The sequence below is a fragment of the Cryptotermes secundus genome, unplaced genomic scaffold, assembly GCF_002891405.2.
Source record: "Cryptotermes secundus unplaced genomic scaffold, Csec_1.0 scaffold246, whole genome shotgun sequence".
Classification (NCBI taxonomy): Eukaryota; Metazoa; Arthropoda; class Insecta; order Blattodea; family Kalotermitidae; genus Cryptotermes; species Cryptotermes secundus.
The window spans coordinates 295,386-314,472 of NW_019742444.1; the positions used below are offsets into that span (position 1 = coordinate 295,386).

General features: G+C 37.3%; 1 protein-coding gene across 3 annotated transcripts in view; it reads left to right on the forward strand.

Moving 5' to 3' along the window:
- LOC111873126 overlaps window positions 1-19,087 on the forward strand; it is a 52,461-nt gene that overhangs the window by 1,687 nt on the left and 31,687 nt on the right. Inside the window, exons 1-3 of one of the 3 annotated variants that reach the window (XM_023867560.2) lie at window positions 368-917; window positions 2,923-3,076; window positions 6,800-7,014. In XM_023867560.2, coding sequence (XP_023723328.1) covers window positions 775-917; window positions 2,923-3,076; window positions 6,800-7,014 — 512 coding nt within the window. In that variant the 5' untranslated portion in view covers window positions 368-774. Of the gene's footprint in view, window positions 1-367; window positions 918-2,921; window positions 3,077-6,759; window positions 7,015-19,087 lie in introns of those variants that run through there. The other 2 variants (XM_033754977.1, XM_023867561.2) reach the window with 2 other exon arrangements.

A 19,087-nucleotide genomic window follows, 5' to 3' on the forward strand; every position in this document is an offset into this window, starting at 1 on the left:
ATAGGATGGACGTGAGTAGACTGGATTTATCTTAGGCAATTAAAGACCTGCTCTTGTGAACACGACAATGAACCTGCGGGTTCCAAAAATTCTTGAAATTTATTGAGACGCTGCGCGTCTACTAAGCCTTCCAAGGAGGCCTGTGCCGATGTTATGCGTATGAGGGTTACCAGGTTACCAGTATACGCGGTTATACCTGAGCGTACCTGAGTTACCCGGGCTAGAATCAACCTGTAATGCTTACGTTTGTATATTTAGGTCACTAGATGGCAAAAGGATCGATATGACTACGTTAGTATGCCGAATAGCCGGCAGGTGTCACGCGTCATTGTCAAATATAACTATGACGTCATCATTCAGAATGCAGACCGATGCAGACATTGAACATATTGTTTTCTGTCCGTTTGTTTATTTTTGTGTTGTAGTAGGAATTCACTGTGAAGAATACTGAAGTTGTTCATACTATTGCTGGTTATGGTGAAAGCGGTATTAGTAACGTAGTTGTTATGTAGAAAGAGGTGATTTCTATTATTGGCCATTCGTATGGAAATTTTCATCTCTGCATGGGTGTGTGCTTGTGGGAGTTACCTAAATAGAAATGGAATAGACTAGTTAGTAGTCTTGTTCTTACGCAAACAAACGTATGCGAAGCGTGGGTAAAAAGAGAAGCAGAGTCTGCATTACTAAAGCGTAGTAGAGTGACTAGTAAAGTGGAACGTACTTGCTGTGGAATATTTTTGTTCTTTAAATGTGGCAAACTAATTGCACGTAAGAATGGAAGAAGAAAGTACTAGGGTATTACGAAGTAGTAGGTCAAGATCAAATACTCCATTCATACGTACAAGCCGTGATAGGGAGGTTACTCATGGCACAGAAGAGTTCAGACATGTTATTTCAACAACCCAAACAAAGAGAAGGTGAGTTTTAATTCTGTCGTTAACATTTAGTTGACCGAAGTATTGATATTGCAAGTTTAAGTTGATCGATCGATCGATGTAAATGAATGTGACTAATAATATAAATAGCACCGTCAACGCAACTATAATTTATTAACTTATGTCCACTACATGTTTCTACCCTTACAGGGTCATCCTCAGGTTTTGTCCGCAAAAGTTGGCACTACCGACAAGCGGCGGTCGCTCGTTCGGTATAGTTCCCCTGCGGACTAAAATCCACGGAGTTTTTAGTTCTTATGTTCATATTTAAATGCATAGGCTTAAAATGACCACTCTCTTTGTACATGTATATTCTAACTGCTGGATGTTGATTTAAATACAAGATATATATTAACTAAAAGTTAAAAATTAATTATAAAATGTCATATACTGTATTCAGCTTAGTGTTGTTGCTGTAGTAGACCGCGCATATTTTCGTCTGATTCGTCTGTTATTGGCTAAATTCGTTTGTGTTAACTGTTTCTTGAGCATGAATTTATCTTCATTATTATTACCAGGATGTCGATTGATACTGTTGTTGTGTTATCTAGTTTATGTGCTGCATGGTCTACTACAGCAGCAGACACTAAGCTGAATACAGCATACGACACTTAAATAAATTTTTAACTTTTAATTCATGTATATCTTGTATTTAAATCAACATCTAGCAATTTTAATGTAAATGTACCTAGAAAGTTGTCATTTTGATCCTATATATGTAAATATGCATACACACTTTACAATTCAATAATGAAAATGTGTAAGTCATAACACATGAGGATGACCCAATAAGGGTCGAAACATGTAGTGGAACATAAGTTGAATTATAGTTACGCTGATTGTGGAATTTGTATTCTAAGTTATACTCATGCAACAGAATGCAAACATTGAAAATAAATACAGTTATATTAAATGATTGATTGACTTATTTCGTCAATGTAGGTCATTGTACATTATATAGGACAAGTCAAGTTAATTCTGAATATTAACAATTTAATATATGAGTAAGATTAAAATTACAATAGTTACAATTGTTTACAGTTGATTACAATTTAGAATTAGTTAGATATTCTTATTTGTGGAGAATTTGATGGAATGAAGATTGGCAGGGGAAACCGAAGTACTCGGAGGAACCCTGCCCCAGCGCCACTTTGTCCATCACAAATCCCACCTGCCCAGATCGCAGTGGTGGGAAGCCAGCGACTAAGCGCTTAAGCTGTGGCGTGGCCTTAGAATAATGATATGGATAGCTAGTGTAATGAGGTGATTGCCTGCAGTTTTTCTTCTCATTTCATCATGCATTAAAGTGTATTAGTGACATTAATGGAAGAGATGTGAACTGTGAAGACAGCGTTAATAATTGGTGAATTTGATTCAGTATATGGTAAAGTTGTCCCTGTGCTTAACTAATTAAGCATTACGCCATGAAGCCATATGGGGCAGTGGTTGTATAGAGCCATATTTTGTTGACCTTGGCACTAGTTGGAGGTGAACGATCAGGTTCACACCACGGCCACTTTACCCCCTGGAAAGAGACCCCGGTACCCATTGATTAGGAGGTTGGATGAACCCCAGAGCCGGTCTGGATGATTGGAAAAGTGAAAATTTTAGACCCTGCCAGGACCCAAACTCCAATACCCAATCATCCAGCCTGTAAGCACTCACTATACCGACTACACTATCCCTGCCCCCCTGCAATATATGGTTTAAAACTTAAAGATACCTATTACAGATTCTAAAGAGACCACTTTGAAGGAGTATGTGTAAATGGATTGACAGGGAACAATTATAGGCTCATGTGAAAATGATAATGAACCTTAAGATGCTATAAAAGATGGAACATTTTTGAGTGAGTGAATGACTATTAACTTTCTAAGAATGGATTTGTTTCATGGAATTTGTTATTTAATTATCACAAATTTAAATTGTAACTATGAATAACCCATTTGTCTTGGAATCTAATGTTGCTGTTTCTGTTTATCAATAGGCTGAGGGGTTCCAGCGGTCAGAAGTCTGGAGTAACCCGAGCCAGAGAATCTCACACCAGTGAAGTGAGTGTTACTGCTCTTGGGCATGTGCGTACGAAGACTGGTAATGATAGTGATTCTTCTACCGAGCATGCAGTAGAAGATGAACAAAAGGTAAAGGGCCTCATTATAAAGTAATTTCCATTTCTGTTCGCCAAAATAAGGAGTTCCAGCAATCTTACTTTGTCATTACAGACTGTGACAGAAAGAATTGTAGTTGATAACATAAAGTAGTAAGGATTCTTCTCACCCCACCATATTATTTGCAGGAAACACTGTCCAGAGATCTTTAAAGATTTCTGGTAAAAGAAAGAGGGTTATACAGTAACTGGAGAGAGATATGATAAATTTGTAAGAGAGTTATTATCAACTTTATGAAATGACAACCATGTACTTGAGCCACTTTAATGTTCATTCATGTGACATCATATTGTCAGACTATGGGTGTGACATCATATTATCAGACCATGGGAGTAGGCTATTACTCTTAAGCAAAAGCATTGCAGTGTGTTCGCAGTAGAGCGCAGGGAGTCTAGGTACAGTCAAGCTTCAAGTTGATGTGACACAGCTGTTTGACGCAAGTCTTTCTAACCTTATTTTCCATCTCATATGGTATATTGATGTTACATTAAGAAATGGAAGTATACAGTATTGTGTGATTACCTTATATAATTTATTGCGAAGGTAGTACTCCTTTGGGACATGCAGTAGCATAGTTGAGGCACTATGCTACAGGCCAGAAGGTTGTGGGTTCAATTCCCAGTGAGTTCATTGGATTTTTCACTTGACCTAATCCTTCCAGCCGCACTATGGCCTGGTGTTCAACTCAGCCTCTAACAAAAATGAGTACCAGGGATCTTCTGGCGATAAGGGCGGCTGGCACATAAAGCTGACCTCAATGCCATGTGAGCTGATTGTCTAGAAAATGTGAGAACCTTGACATCTCACAACCCTGTGGGCCTCCATGGCTTGTTACAGGAAGAGCTGGAGAGAGGAAATGGAGTACTTGCTCCAGGCATTCTGTTACATTAATCTTGTATTGTTTCCATGTCATCTTTGTCACTTCCACGATTGTGGTGGTGGTGATAGCAGTCAATTTCTCAGTTAAGGGAATCATCAGAAGATAACTTTTATCACATCACATTATCATAAGGGGTATAAACTGTTAAAATCTCTTGCAGCATACTGGAATGGCTGTATCAGTACTCACTGTAACAGTGGCACAAGAGTGTTTTGTTTAGCAAGTAGGGCAATAATAATACCAGAAAGGAATGCGGTATTGTTAAAAGAAATGTGATGGATGGTAAACTTATAAATTGATTCTACTGTCACTGCTTAGATGAAATGTAACTACACAGACCCAGTGTGAGGAAACAAATTGGGGTGGTGTCTATTGAAATAACCCATATGATCATACACTTTACACTTAAAGCTGGAAACTGGATGCAGACGTAACATACCTTGAATCAAATTACCCTGATTATAAGATCTAAAAGTTTGTGACAATGGTCTGTTGCTATAAGTATTATTTTTTTGGACATTATCCAACGTTTTGTCTATTTTCCATAAAACCATCCTGTTTCTTTTTTAAAAACACAACGTTTCAGAGACTGGATTCTGTCCCCATCCTCATGTAAAACTTACTCAGTTGGGTCCAATAGATAGACCTAGCCCCTATCTCCAGTCCGGAGATACCCCCTCAGGAAGATTCCTGGTACTCATTTCTGTTAGAGGCTGAGTCAACTCCAGGGCCAATAGTGAGGCTGGAAGGATTAGGTAAATTGAAAAAATCAACCTCATCAGTAATCGAACCCGCGACCTTCTGGCTTGTAGCATAGTGCCTCAACCAACTATGCTTCCGTGTGCCCCCTTTAACGTTCTTCATACAATTACAAAAATGTGTCAATCAACAGTATAGGTAAATATATGAAAACATACGAGAATAAAATGTTTATCATGCTGAAAAGATGAAATTTTCAGGCATCTTTGTTGAAATACTTTTTTTAGTTCAAAGACCACAGAAAGTGGAAATTCACAACATAACTGAGAATATGGTCAAAGTTCAGTTTTGTTTTTAAGTTTGTAAACCAGATGGAAATGATTTCATCTCTCCTGGCCCCCTGACTTGTAATGGAATTAGCTGTTTGTTATTAGACACTTCAGAAAATCGGAAGGAGTTAGGACTTAAGAGAACAAATCGCTTTCTGTTCTTTTCTGATGGTATTAATTTACTGAGCAAAAGCACATATACCATAGAGAACACAAAGAGCTTTATTATGTACTGCCGTGAACTTCCTCTTATCCAGCTTGTATGGGAAATGGAGTGTGCCAGTTGTATGGATTACAGAAACCCGATATATAGTCAGAACAACATATTTTCACTTTAATTCTTGCATTGGAGTCTTCCTAAGCAACGCATTGGATTGATGGCTAGAAGGATTCAGAAATTTGCACTGTAATATGATCACAGATTTGGCTAGTGTCTTTTGTAATGGCACCTGTTTGGTGGGGGAGGATGAGTGGCCCTGCCGATGGTGGTTGGGAGAACTGCCATATGGCAGGTGAACATATATGCACCACAGATTTGTTTTTTATAACTAGTTCCTGCTGCTGCCCACACCCCAACATAAAGAGAATTCAGGATGCCTGGATACCAGATACTTTAGTAAAGAGGTTTGACAGGATGTGAATGCAGAGAAAATGAAGTATATGTTTGTATATGTAGAATGCAAGACAATCGTATTATAAACATTGCTAATGAACCCTTAAAAAATGTGGCAGTGTTCAGATATTTTGGAATGATAGTAATGAATAAAAATAACATTCAAAAGTAAGTTTGTAGCACCTGAAATGTGAAGAGTGTTTATCGTTCAGTTCAAAATCTTTATTTAAGAACATAAGGATTAAAATGTACAGAACTACAATTTTGCCTGTTTTGTATAGGCGTGAAACTTGTTCACTTGCAGTAAGCAATGAACATGGTTTTAAGAGTTTTAAGAGCAGGACACCATGAAAAATATTTGGACCTAATCAGAGAAAGTTGCATGAGACTGGAGAAAATTGCATAATCTCAAGCTTCATAATGAGCTGTTTACCAAATATTAGCGCGATTAAATCAAGGAAGATGAAGTGTGTGTAGAGTTGCAGTATGAATGGGAAGGAAGAGAGATGATTGTACAATTTTGGCTGGAAAAACTTGAAGGAACAAGACTGCTTCGGAGGCCAAGACATAAGTGGGAAAGTAATCTTAAAATAAATCTTAAAGAAGGAAGGTATGAGAGTATGGACTGGACTTTTCTGGTTAAGTGTAAACCTCGTTAATGGTTTCTTGGGAACATGGTAATGAACTATTTCTTTCCATAAAAGGTAGGGAATATATCGACCCGCTGAACTACTGCCAGCTTCTCAAGAAGGACTTTGTTCCATGAAGTTTAGCACTTTCTAGCGCCTTCCACACATGCACACACTAAGCTTTATAGCTAGTATGCCCACAGCTATTCCTTGGGCTGTTTGGACTTACTTTCTGTGTTATTTCCTGCAACTCCATAACATCAGTAATACAAAAGAACACAACGGCGATTGAAGCATACACAGTTGCGAAGAATGTGTATGGGAAATATGTGTGTTCCAGACTGGTGTACACCTTTTCACTTTTGTTGTGTCTCTTCTGCCAGGTACCAAGGAATTATATTAAAGATTCTAATTTTTAAAATTTACATCGTTCTCTGTTGGCCTTGTGAGAAAAGATTGTTACATTGAATTAAAACTGAATCTTATCACTGTATGCACTTTTTCAGAAGGAATTGGCATCAGTTTGTTAATGCATTACCTCTGCAGATTGGCAGGCAGTCAGATCACCAGAGAGCAAAACGTCGCCTGCTGATTAATGGGGCTACACCTCAAAAAGGAGATGAAGCCCTTGCCATGGCAGCAGAAGCACTTGAGAAGGAAAAGCTGCAGAAAAGGAATCGTTACGAGACCAGTGATTACTCGAGTGAGGAAAGAGAAGGCATTGCCTACCAGATCTACAAGAAAGCTGGAGATTGGTGGAAGTGCGTATTTCTGCATGCTGAAGATGAAACTTTTGTTTTGCATTTCACATTTCAAAGGGCGCTTTAGCTTTTATTAGCTTATGAAGCAGTCATGAATGGTGATTTAACATTTCACTTCAATAAATAAATGTTGTTATAAAAAATGCTTGCTCTTAATTGGGACATAAACTATATAGGGATGATTATGAATGCATGAATTATGAAACACTGTATACAGACCAAGTTTTGTGGTGTAATAATTCTACATCTTACAGTTTTCATGACCACTTCAGTATTGAAGTTACATAGCTAATGGATAATGCTGCATGTGAAACATTTTCTCTTTTAACTGTTCTAAGGCTGCTTGCTTCAACATTTTCCAACATTTAAATATATTTTGCATGTAGGATTTGAAGTTGCCACAGTGGTGGTTATGAAGAGTTATGTCTTCTGAGATATAATGCTTTGTAGTCCTTTGAAAGTATACCATTGTTTTGGAGGAACGTGTCACATCCATCTTCAGGGTTGAAGAGTAAGCCAAGCAAGACACCAGCATGAGATAGCCTGCAGGCTTACTCTTCTTCAATCCAGAAGATGGAGGTGACATCTGAAATGTCAGTTGAATTTCAGCATTCTGTGTGGCATAATATCCCAGAACTCTTCATATTTTGCATGCTTTGCTTGTGTGAACATGGGGTCACAGTGAAATTTAGGTTCGTTATTTTCAAATGATCAAAGACTGACTCAAAGATTGTAACATATAAATTTTCATGACTGAATATACAATTTTATGTTACTTTCATATCAAGGAATAAAGTGATATAAATAATATAGCAGTTAAATTTTTGTCAGAAGTAAAAAATGTTAACATTGGGAGATTTGATGGTCACAGTGGTGACTGTGAAGCATGCTGAGTTGTGATGCTGTATAGCTTGCTGCTTGCTTGATTGCTTGCTTGCTTGCTTGCTTGACTACTTCTCAGTTTATGAGATAGAGTCAGTATCTTCCTGTGAAATACTGGTGCCATGCTGTACAGTGTCACATTCCAATAGAAGTCCACATGATTTTTAATAATATGTTTTGGATTTTCATATTAGTTTACTGTCATAATATACTTTTTTTTTTATGTTTCAAGTCCTTAATGTGTAATTTCAGCTATCAGGATCTACCACTTCATCAGAGAGATTGAGTATGTGATAAAGAAGATTGCAAGGAAGTTTCCTTGGCACAGGTCATGAATTATTTTGTTGCAGCAGCCTGTTGCACTGTGTAGATCTGACTTTGTGTTCCACTTCTTGTCATCTATATGCAACTTTGGTTAATATTAATATTAATATTGTTGCACATGGATGGCAAGAAGTGGGACACAAAAGCAGAAGAATTATTTTCTTAAGAGATCTTTGGAAAATAATGTATGAAGTTCAGTCAAACATAAAGTACAGATGAACCATTATTAAAATAGCTTACTAAGTAAACTCTGTTACAACCAGCATGAATTCTATGGAAGTACCCATCCCTTAAGAAGCTCATGAGAGATGACTTGTTTTTAGTAAGATCAGATCAATGAAGATTCTGCTTTGTATGTTATCAGTTGTGTTATTTTTACCCTTCATTAGTGATTGGCTTAATTAATTAATAATTTTAATGCTATTGAATAGTAGAATAGATGATTAATAAAATAATTTTCTTCTATATTACATAATTCTTGGCCAGAAATACTTTGTTTGATGCAAATAGCATAATGATGTATGCAGTTTGAAATTTTTGTCAATGATTATATAATTCAGTAGTGCAGTAGTGTGCAGTATATCTGTTTGCCAAGTAATGAGTGTTGTCAGAGATATTCTTTACATATTGCTAATTATGCTTTCTCTGCTTCTGTGGCTTGCTTTGTCATATGCCTCAAAATACAGTCATACTTGTAAGTACAGGGAAGTTCTTACCTTTGTTGACCAGTTAATGGTTCTGTGCTTCACGGTGATGGGTGCACTGCCAGCTGTGAGGTGAATATGAGTTTTGCCAATGAATCAGTATGCCCATTGGTCGATAACGGTTGGAATTAAGGGAAGTTAAGTAACTGTATGGACCACCTGAGGGCATTATGTGTCATCTGTGGGAATTTGTTTACGATTTGTCAGCAATGGGTAGCAGTTATCATCTCCATTAGCCGTTAGTGAACAGTGTGTTCTGTCATGATGCGGTATACTTCAGAACAACTTGTATTTCTGTATGAGACCTATGTGAAACACAGATCTGCTATAAAGTATTGGTGAAAATTTTGACGTGATGAAAGAGTTCCCAGCAGACAGACAATCTACCATTTGGTGAATAGACTTAGATGAATGGGACTCTTAATAAACAAGAAGCAAAAACATAAGCGCCAATTGCTTACTGAGGAAAAGTTAAATGGCATAGGAGCCAGCTATCAGGGTTCATTTTTGCAGTTGGTTTCTACAATCATGAAAGGTGAGATCAGTCCGCAGTTGACAATTTTTTTTTTCTGAAGAAGCGTGGTTGCACTTGCAGGGATACATAAATACACAAAATAATCGCTACTAGACTTCAAAGAATCCACATATAACCCACAAAGTCCTGCTCCATCCAGTGAATGTTGGTGTTTCTGGAGTGCTGTAAGTGCAAGGTTTGTTTGACCTGTGTTTTTAATGAAACAGTTGTAAAAAATATGTACAAGTCATTCTTGGGCAATTCCTTCCAGAGTTAACAGAAGAAGAAAGACTCTATCTCTGGTTTCAGCAAGACTCAGCTACTGCCCGCAGTGCACGTATGTCTATGCAGGCTTTGTCCGGTGTCTTCGGTACAGAATTATAAGCAGCGTTATTTGGCCAGCACGTTTACCCGATTTTATTCCTTGTGATTTTTTCTTCTGGGGTTGTTTGAAAGACAAAGTTTACAGCAGTAATCCCCTGAATGGAAGTACTAAAAGAAGGCATTCATAGGAGAATTGCAAATATTCCTGCAGAACAGCTTCATAGGGTAAATCAGAACCTCGTCCACCGGTGTGAGGCATGTCTAGATGTAGAGGGACAGGATTTTCAACACCCCTTTTGATATGTGAATTGTAACTACTTCATTCTGAATCTTATCAGCCAACAGGCATATTGATTTGTATGTGCCTCACAGCTGGCGGCATACCAGTTGCCATGAACCAGTCAGCAGAGGAAAGAACTTCTTACATGTAGTTAGCATATGCAGTGCTTTATTTTGTGATGGCAAGTTGTCTAATGTTGATCTTATGTGCTTAGCATGGTGACATTTATGATTTCAGAATAAATCATGTTGATGTGTCAACCCCCCCTCCCCCACATAGGACCAGATATTCTAATTTTTTATTGTTGCGGCAGTATAGTTCATTGTATGTTCATAAGGTTATAATTAGGTTGTATGAGTGTCTGCATTTTAAAATATTTTATAGTGTAGGAACCATTTCCTGTATAATTCTGTATATTGTATAATATTCATGGTTGATTATATACAGAGTTTGTACATGAAGCCTGTTAGCGGGTAGTCCACTTGAACACAATTTTAGAAACAAGACCTGAAGAATAATATTCTGTATTCTGTAATGTTCAGCATGGGTATTAATAGAAACAGCAATGTAACCATGCACCAGTTTGTTGCTGAACTAACAGGATTGGTATATAAGTGGTCTTTAACAGGGAACCCATAGTTCTTCCTATTGCTTGTGTAACATAGTTGTTCTGTCTTCTTTGTGTGTTTTTTATTGCTGTCTCTTGTTTTACTATGCAAAGTACAGTAACTTTGTACCTTACCATATGAAACCTTAAACCCATTTTTCCCTTCAGCTTGCAATATATGAGTTCTTTCATCTACATAGGAGATATAAATACTTCTCTCAAAATATTCACTGTTTTGTTTATGAAGGGAAAATGAGTTGCATGTTTCCGTCCAGATGGACACCAAAGTATATTTCCAGTGTTTTATAATTTGAGTCATGCACAGTTTCATGAACCCAGCCTATTTTCCTTATCTCCTTAACCACACATTACAGACCTGCCCTGCTGCACTATACATGGAGGTTTGTTGTGGACATCCTCAAACTTATATTGGATCCTACTCGTTGGTCACTCCCATTCTTGATACCTGAATCAGGACATCCTAAGGAGACGTTTGGGTAATACCTTAAAATGTGCTTGCTTTGTCATATTAAAAATAAGGTAATCAGTTTGATGATTTTTGTCCAGTTGAATTCATTTGATTTTGATATATTTTAAGAATAGTGTGAGCTTAGCATGATGTTATCCAATTTCTTCTTTCTTTTGCAAGTTGTTTATTAACATTTTCATATAGCATTGGACATTTCCATAGGATATAGTGTTTCTTCATTCCAACTTAGTTTAAGAAGTGGCAAGTGCTGTTGCACCAAAGGAAGTAGTTGTGCTTATGTAAGTTCAGACCGCAACATAGCTCAAGTGGTTAGTCTCTGGCTTCCTACGGCGGCGGCTCGGGTTCGATCCCGGGTCTGGTCAAGTGGGATTTGTGGTGGACATAGTGGCGCTGGGGCGGGTTTTCTCCAAATACTTCGGTTTCCGCTGCCAATCTTCATTCCACCAAATTCTCCATCATAATCACCTGGGGCAGGTACAAAAGGCCAATCAGTGGTCGCCGTGCTGAGTGGACCCAGCTGGACTTCACCCCCTACTAGGCGAATTAAAAAATATATGTAAGTTCAGAGACAATTGCGGTAATTTTTTGTATGAATTTTAACTGTATTCGGTTGGATTGACATGGAATTTTTGCTGTGGAAAAAATAGTTTTTAGATCTTCTGGAAGGTAAGTGATATAACAACATTAATACTTGTAATACAGTTCAGTTATGTACTGCTTCGTACCTGTTTTGTGATGTTCTTCAAAAATATGTGGCTCCAGATCTGAATTTTCTGTTAACTGTGTTAGTGTTTTGTGAAAGAGGAAGTGCATGCAGGGATAGGTTTGTAGATTGATTACGCATCAAAAATGTGTAAATATGCTTTCTGAATAATCCTTCAGTTCTCAGTTCACATTTAATTCCAAGGTCAGAATTAAAGTAGAATACCATTCAAATGTGTTGAGAATTGTTAGCTTTGGCAACATATACAGGATTGCCAACTGTAAGGTGCAAGTGCCATAACTGAGGGAAATAATTGTTTTGCGTATATAGACATATCTTTGTGGGAAACAGGTATATTGTTCATGTGCAAGTATATAATTGCAGAAATGTTCACTAAATTTCTATTTGAAATTTTGGGAAATCATGTACCAGCATATAAGGAATCCTTTCAGAGTGATTCAGTTTTGTTAATATTCATTCCAATTGAGTAAACTATTTTGAAATGTCACAGCTGAATATTGCTTCACTGGATCTGGGTTTAATGGAAAGATGTATTTCAGAGCAATTTTATGATAGTCTGCAGAGGGTAATTTTTGTTTCCCTCGATTCATATAAAAGGTATTTTTTCCCCCCATATTTGTGTTTAATTCATAAACAGAAGGAAAATATAGTGCTGCTAAGTTGTGGCAGCTCCTTTCAGTTTGGAGATTGAGCAGTAATCTTATTGTGGTCTCATCTTAAAAAAGGTGGGACTTGCACACACTTAACTTTAACCAGGTGAGAATTGTATATACTTTGCTCAGAAGGGTTTGGTTTTATTTAAATTTGTGTCTAGCTCAACAGATTGCAGTTTACTGTATAACTGTATTTTGTATGATTGCCCATGCAGGATACAGCTGCTCCCTAACAACTTTAAATAATATATAAGGATTTTTTTTAAGATTATCTTTACTTTGGAGACAAAATATCTTTTCAGTTTATTCTAATCAGCAACGATCCTCTGGTCCTTAAACTTACCATTTGCATAATATATAGCCCCTTTTGCATAGAAGTCTGTTAATTTGAAATAGGTATTTAATGTTCCCTTTAGACTCATTTAGGTAAATCCAGTTTATACAGAGAACAAGAAAAAAAAAGAAGATTGCTTTCATTTTAAGGCACGAGAAAGCCTGTAAAGGAGAGAATAATTTTGATGTTGTAAATTTGGTGACAGTGATCTTAAGAAGAAAAGATGGAGCTTGCACACCAATCAGATTGTTTATTCTTCACTTCAATAAAATGTGCTGAGGCACTGAAATTGTTTCAGATGCCTGAAAAGAAATTGGCTTGGTGGTACTGGCAAAGGGTTAACTAGCATGATGTTAGTTCATGTAAAAGGACAAATAATGTATTAAAGAATTCTGACTTCGGATACATAATGCTGTGTAATCCATTGAAAGTTAATCAACATTTTGGAGGAACATACTGCTTCCATCTTCATGGTCAGAGAATAAGATGGAGGTGACATGTCCCACCAAAATGGCAGTTGATTTTCAACCAAGTACATGACATTGTATCCCAAAAAAGAGAACTCTTTGTAACCACAGGCGTGAGAACCTCACATCCTACAAATACTGTATTCTTACTTATTTATTCACGTTCCACAACTGAAAGGTTACATAACACATTTCTGCTATTATGAGGGAGAGTCAGAAGTGGATATAAAATGTAGATGTGATATTGAATCTGGAAAAAAACATTTATTTCTTGACATATCCACAACCAACACTTGCACACTTGTCCCATTGCTTTACGAGTACGTTGAAACCCACAGCATACAGGTCTTTTGATTATTGTCTCAGCCACTTCCACACCTCCACTTCAACCTCTTCATCATAAGTGAAATATTTGCCACCAAGGTGGTTTTTTTACTTGACCCAACAGATGGAAGTCACTAGGGGCCAAGTCTTGGCTGTAAGGCGGATGTGTAAGAAGTTGCCACTGTTCTTGAATTCTCTCCTGGGTTCCTTGGGTTGTATGGGCTCTGGCATTCTCATGATGAAGCAGTAGCCTTCTTGCCAGGACTGTTGTCTGCGAATTGCATCCTGAAGCTCCTGCAGAACTTCGCAGTACGATGCACATTTCAGATTATCACCATACGTCTGAAAATGGGCTAACAGTACTCCCTTAAAATCCCAAAACATGGTAAACATAACCTTACCATCCGATTATGTAACCTTAAACTTTCTGGTTGAAGGTGAACTGTGATGTTTCTGTTGCATTGAAGATTTGCTTTTGATTTGGGTTGGTAGTTATGCGCACATGATTCATCCCCAGTAACAGTCCTGTTAAACATATCTTCTCCTTCATCTGCATACCATAAGATACGTTTCAAGGACAGACCCATTCAGTTAATTTTTTTGATCCTTCAGTCCTCTGGGCACCTATGATGCACACATGTTCTGAAGCTTCAAACGATGATGCATTATGCTAAACCATGGGAACACTCAAGTGCGGTTTCTACACTGTCTATCATTGCCCTTCCTGTCAGGTCGAATCAACTCTTCACCTGCTACACAGTTGCTTCTGTCACAATCTCTGCCATCATCTGCCATTTTCTAATGTCATCAAGAGAATTTCTTGACCTAGTTGTAAACCGCTGTATGCGACAAACACTTCCCACCATATATCCTTTGCATAGAGTCCTTTTTTTGACAAAAAATGTGCCACAGAATGCAGCTCTTCAGTGTGGTATACTCCTTGAGCACTGTCACCATTTGACTACTGAAACCAACCTCTGAACATGCACATGTGTCTGTTACCTAGTGATACACATAGAAAACATATCACGTCCATTATGGTTGTTTTACTTCCATTTGTGACCTATCTACTGACTCCCCCTTATATTTTCGTGGACTAATTATCATTAAATTAATGTTTTAAAAACAAAGCTTTATGGCATCACATAATTTTTACAAGCTGTACTTCATGGTTATGCATTAAGGTTCAGGTTTCTGACAGAGAATGTCAAGTTATTATTTTGTATTTGGTATGCATGAGATGACTTTGAAAATAATCTGTAAGGTAAAGATAAAAAGGTCCCATACGTAACTAATTAAGCACTACTACATGAAGGCGTATGGGGGAATGGATGTATAGACCCACGTTTTCTTGACCTCAGCACTAGTTGGAGGTGAGTGGTCAGCCTCACATCCTGGTTGCTTTACCCCCTGGGGAAAGAGCCGCTAGTATCCAGTGGATAGGAGATTGGGTGGACCCCAAAGCCGGTCTGGACAACGTGGAGAAGTGAAAATTCTTGAACCCACCGGAACTCTTAACTCCAACCCCTTGGTCATCCAGCTCATAGCCAGTCGCTATTCCTGCTCCAAAAATAATCTATTCTTATTTTAATGTTTCTCTCATTATTGAATATTTTTGTGTGTTTTGCTCCAAGTTCCAGTTTCCACAAAATTCTTTTAGTTTATGTCATTTTAGAATGTCTGTTAAGTAAGGTTGTATTATCGCATGTTATCTTTTTATTAGAAATATGTGTGGTATGTAATTCCTTTGCAGAATATAACACATGGTCCATTGCAGTGTCTTCAGCTGTATTTTTAATATACCGTATTTACGCATGTATAGGCCGCAGCACAATTTTCAGACAAATTATAGAAAAAATAATTTTCTTGAAATATTATTTCAGGAGTAGAACGCCCTGTATTACTAATTATGAATATAATTTTTTTTAAATGAAGTGTGATTTCGAATATAAGCCGCACCCCAGTTTTCCTCTTGAATTTTTGGCAAATAATGTGCGGCCTATACATGCTTAAATACGGTATATTTTGAGACTACCAGGAGGTGTTATAAAGATTCAGACAAGTTGTCCTCAGGAAGAAGAAGCAAATGATGCAATTTAAGGGACTGCAGCCATCCCATTGCTAAATATACACTCATCCCAGCTCCCCTTCCTTTGGACTGAACTGGCCTGCCTGACCTTGAATTAAAGGGATGGGAGAAGGGATGGCTATTTATAGGAGAGTGGGGGTACCCCTGGAGTGATTCACTGTCATGCCAATCCACATGTTTGCTAAGAGAACTGGCCTGTATATCTTATCACCGCCTCACATATAACTTCCTATAGTAATGGCATGACATGAAAGTAAATTGTAATTAATGGTACAGAGTTCTTGTTGGCTGTATGAACGTGACAGTTTACATTTTGTTTCCCTGATATATTTGTCCTTTTGGTATTATCTTGCTTAAATAGGCAGACAAAAGTTATTTGTGGGGACCTTCAAGACTACATACAGGTCATCTTTAATTTGTTAGTTTTCACTGAACATAGGAATCTTAGGGTCAACCACTTTGGAGATCACAGATTTGATTCTTGGCCCAGAGAACGATTATCATGATCAAGAATTTTTGTGGTTTTCCCTAGTCATCCTTGCAAACGCAGGGATAGTTTCTTAAAATAGGCTAGAGCTTTCCTGTCCATATTCTTTCCAGTTCATCACTTATGATCATTTGTCCCATTTGATGCTATGAAACCTGTGATATTGAAAAGGAATTAAATAAATCAAGTGGGGGGGATATTTTTCTACTGCATGTAATTTATAAAAACTGCTGTTTTTTATTCTTATTTCAATTGTTAAAGAAGTTAATTTGGATCAGACAAGCTGTTTTTATTAGCCAGTCCTACCTTAGGAAGGAGAAATATGCTTAGGGACTCATGTTTTTATTTTTGAACTAGTTGACTTATTTTCATGAAAACTGGTTATGTCATGTTACTAGTGTTCATCTAACCCTTTTATCCCTTAATTCTGTATCATTGATAATTCCAGTGTGGCAGTAATGTAAACATTTGAAATGGAATTGATGTTAATGCCACTTTAATGTGGAGCCACAAAATTGTTATTTCTTTATAGTTCTTCAGGAACTTTTTTTTAAGCTCATGTTTTTGTAGTAAAGTAACAGTGACATTCACAGGAAATTATCTTCTTCCCCTGCCCCCAGTTTGGCAAACATAACTGATAACACTGAATCTGAATTCAGTATGGTGATAGATTGGACTTGCATCAACAGATGTTGTATTTATTTGTTTTGAAAGTTGCAAGCATGGTGACAGTATAACAGTTTAGTGAGGGATCATTTATTCTGCATGTGGTGTTTTTTTATATCCTTTTATCTTCATTTTGGAAATATTACAGGATTTTATTTAAACGTAAACATACACCATATGATAAATTTACATATATTTGAGGAAGATAGTTTAAAATTTTATAATACATTATTGAGCAACAGACATTAAGAACAAGAACATTAGAGAGCTGTATAGAGGAGTAAATGACTTTAAAAGGGGTTTACAACCTAGAAGTAACTTAGTGAAGGGTGAGAATGGTGATCTGCTTGCAGATTCCCACAACATTTTGCATAGTTGGAGGAACTGGTACTGTTAGTTATTGAATGTACATAGTCAGTGATGTTAAACATGTAGAAATACATATATACAGCTGAGCTGTTAGTACCTGATCCTTGCCCTTTTGAGGTTTAAATTGTTATTGTGAAGTTGAAAAGGTATAAATCGCCAGGTAGTGATCAAATTCCTGCAGAACTGATTCAAGCAGGAAGTAAAATATTATGTTCTGAGATCCATAAGGTAATTAATTCTGTTTGGAATAAGGAAAAATTGCCTGATCAGTGGAAAGAGTCTATTATTGTACCAGTTCACAAGCATGGTGATAAAACTTGACTGTAGTAATTATCGGGGGATATCACTGCTATCAACTTCATACAAAATTTTATCCAATATTCTTCTCTCAGGGTTAAGTCCATATATAGATGAAATTACTGGGGATCATTACTGTGGCTTTAAATGTTACAGATCAACTACTGATCAGATCTTTTGCATTCTTCAGATACTGGACAAAAAATGGGAGTACGATGAGACAGTACATCAGCTATTCATAGACTTCAAGAAAGCCTATGATTTAGTTAAGATGGAAGTATTGTACAGTATTCTCATAGAATTTGTGGTACCCATGGAACTAGTTAGGCTGATTAAAATGTGTTTCAACGAAATGTATAGTAAAGTCCATATATGTATATATTTGTCTGATAATTTTCCTATCTGGAATGGTCTAAAACAAGGAGGTTCTTTATTGTCATTGCCTTTCAACTTTGCTTTAGAATATGCCATTAGGAAGGTCCAGGAAAACCAGGTGGGACTGAAATTAAATGGGACACATCAGCTGTTGGTCTTTGCTGATTATGTGAATAGTATAGATAATCTGATAATATAGATACCATAAAGAAAAACACACATACTTTAATTGATGCTAGTAAGGAGGTTGGTCTAGAAGTAAACACAGAGAAAACTAAATATATGTTGCTGTCTTGTCACCAGAATGCAGGGCAAAATCATTACATAAAGATAGCTAACATGTGTTTTGAAAATGTGGTACAGCTCAGATATTTGGAAATGACTATAATGAATCAAAACCTGATTGAGGAGGAAATTAAGAGGAGATAGAATTCAGGTAATGCTTGCTACCATTCAGTCCAGAACCTTCTCTCTTCTTGTCTGCTGTCTAAAAGCATAAAAATTAGAATATACAGAACTGTATTTTTGCCTGTGGTGCTGTATGGATGTGAAACTTGATCTCTGACATTGAGGGAGGAACATAGACTGATGGTGTTTGAGGACAGGGTGCTGAGGAGAATATATGAATTATAAAGAGATGAAGTGACTGAGGTTGGAGAAAAATACATAACAAGAAGCTTCATAACTTGTAGTCTTCTCCAAGTATAATTAGAATGATCAAGTCAAGGAGGATGGGATGGACAGGGCATGTAGCACAAATATGGGCGAGGAGGAATGCATGTAGGATATTGGTGGGAAAGCAAGAAGGAAAGAGACCACTAGGAAGACCAAGATATAGGTGGGTGGACAATATTAACATGGATCTTAGGGAGATAGGATGGGATGGTATGGACTGGATCGATCTGGCTCAGGATAGGGACCATTGGAGTGCTCTTGTGAATGTGGTAATGATCCTGGTTCCATAAAATGCTGGGAAGTTCTTCAGTAGCTGCAAAATTGGCACCTTCTCAAGAAGGGCTCAGCTCCATGAGTGAGTGAATGCTTTACATGAAGCTTTGAGCAGAACATTCATCCACAATGAAGTCCTTCTGGATGATCATTTCGAATTGATCACGTCGGTCCCTGATAATGTAGGCAGACTCCAAAATGCTGAAGTTTTACTT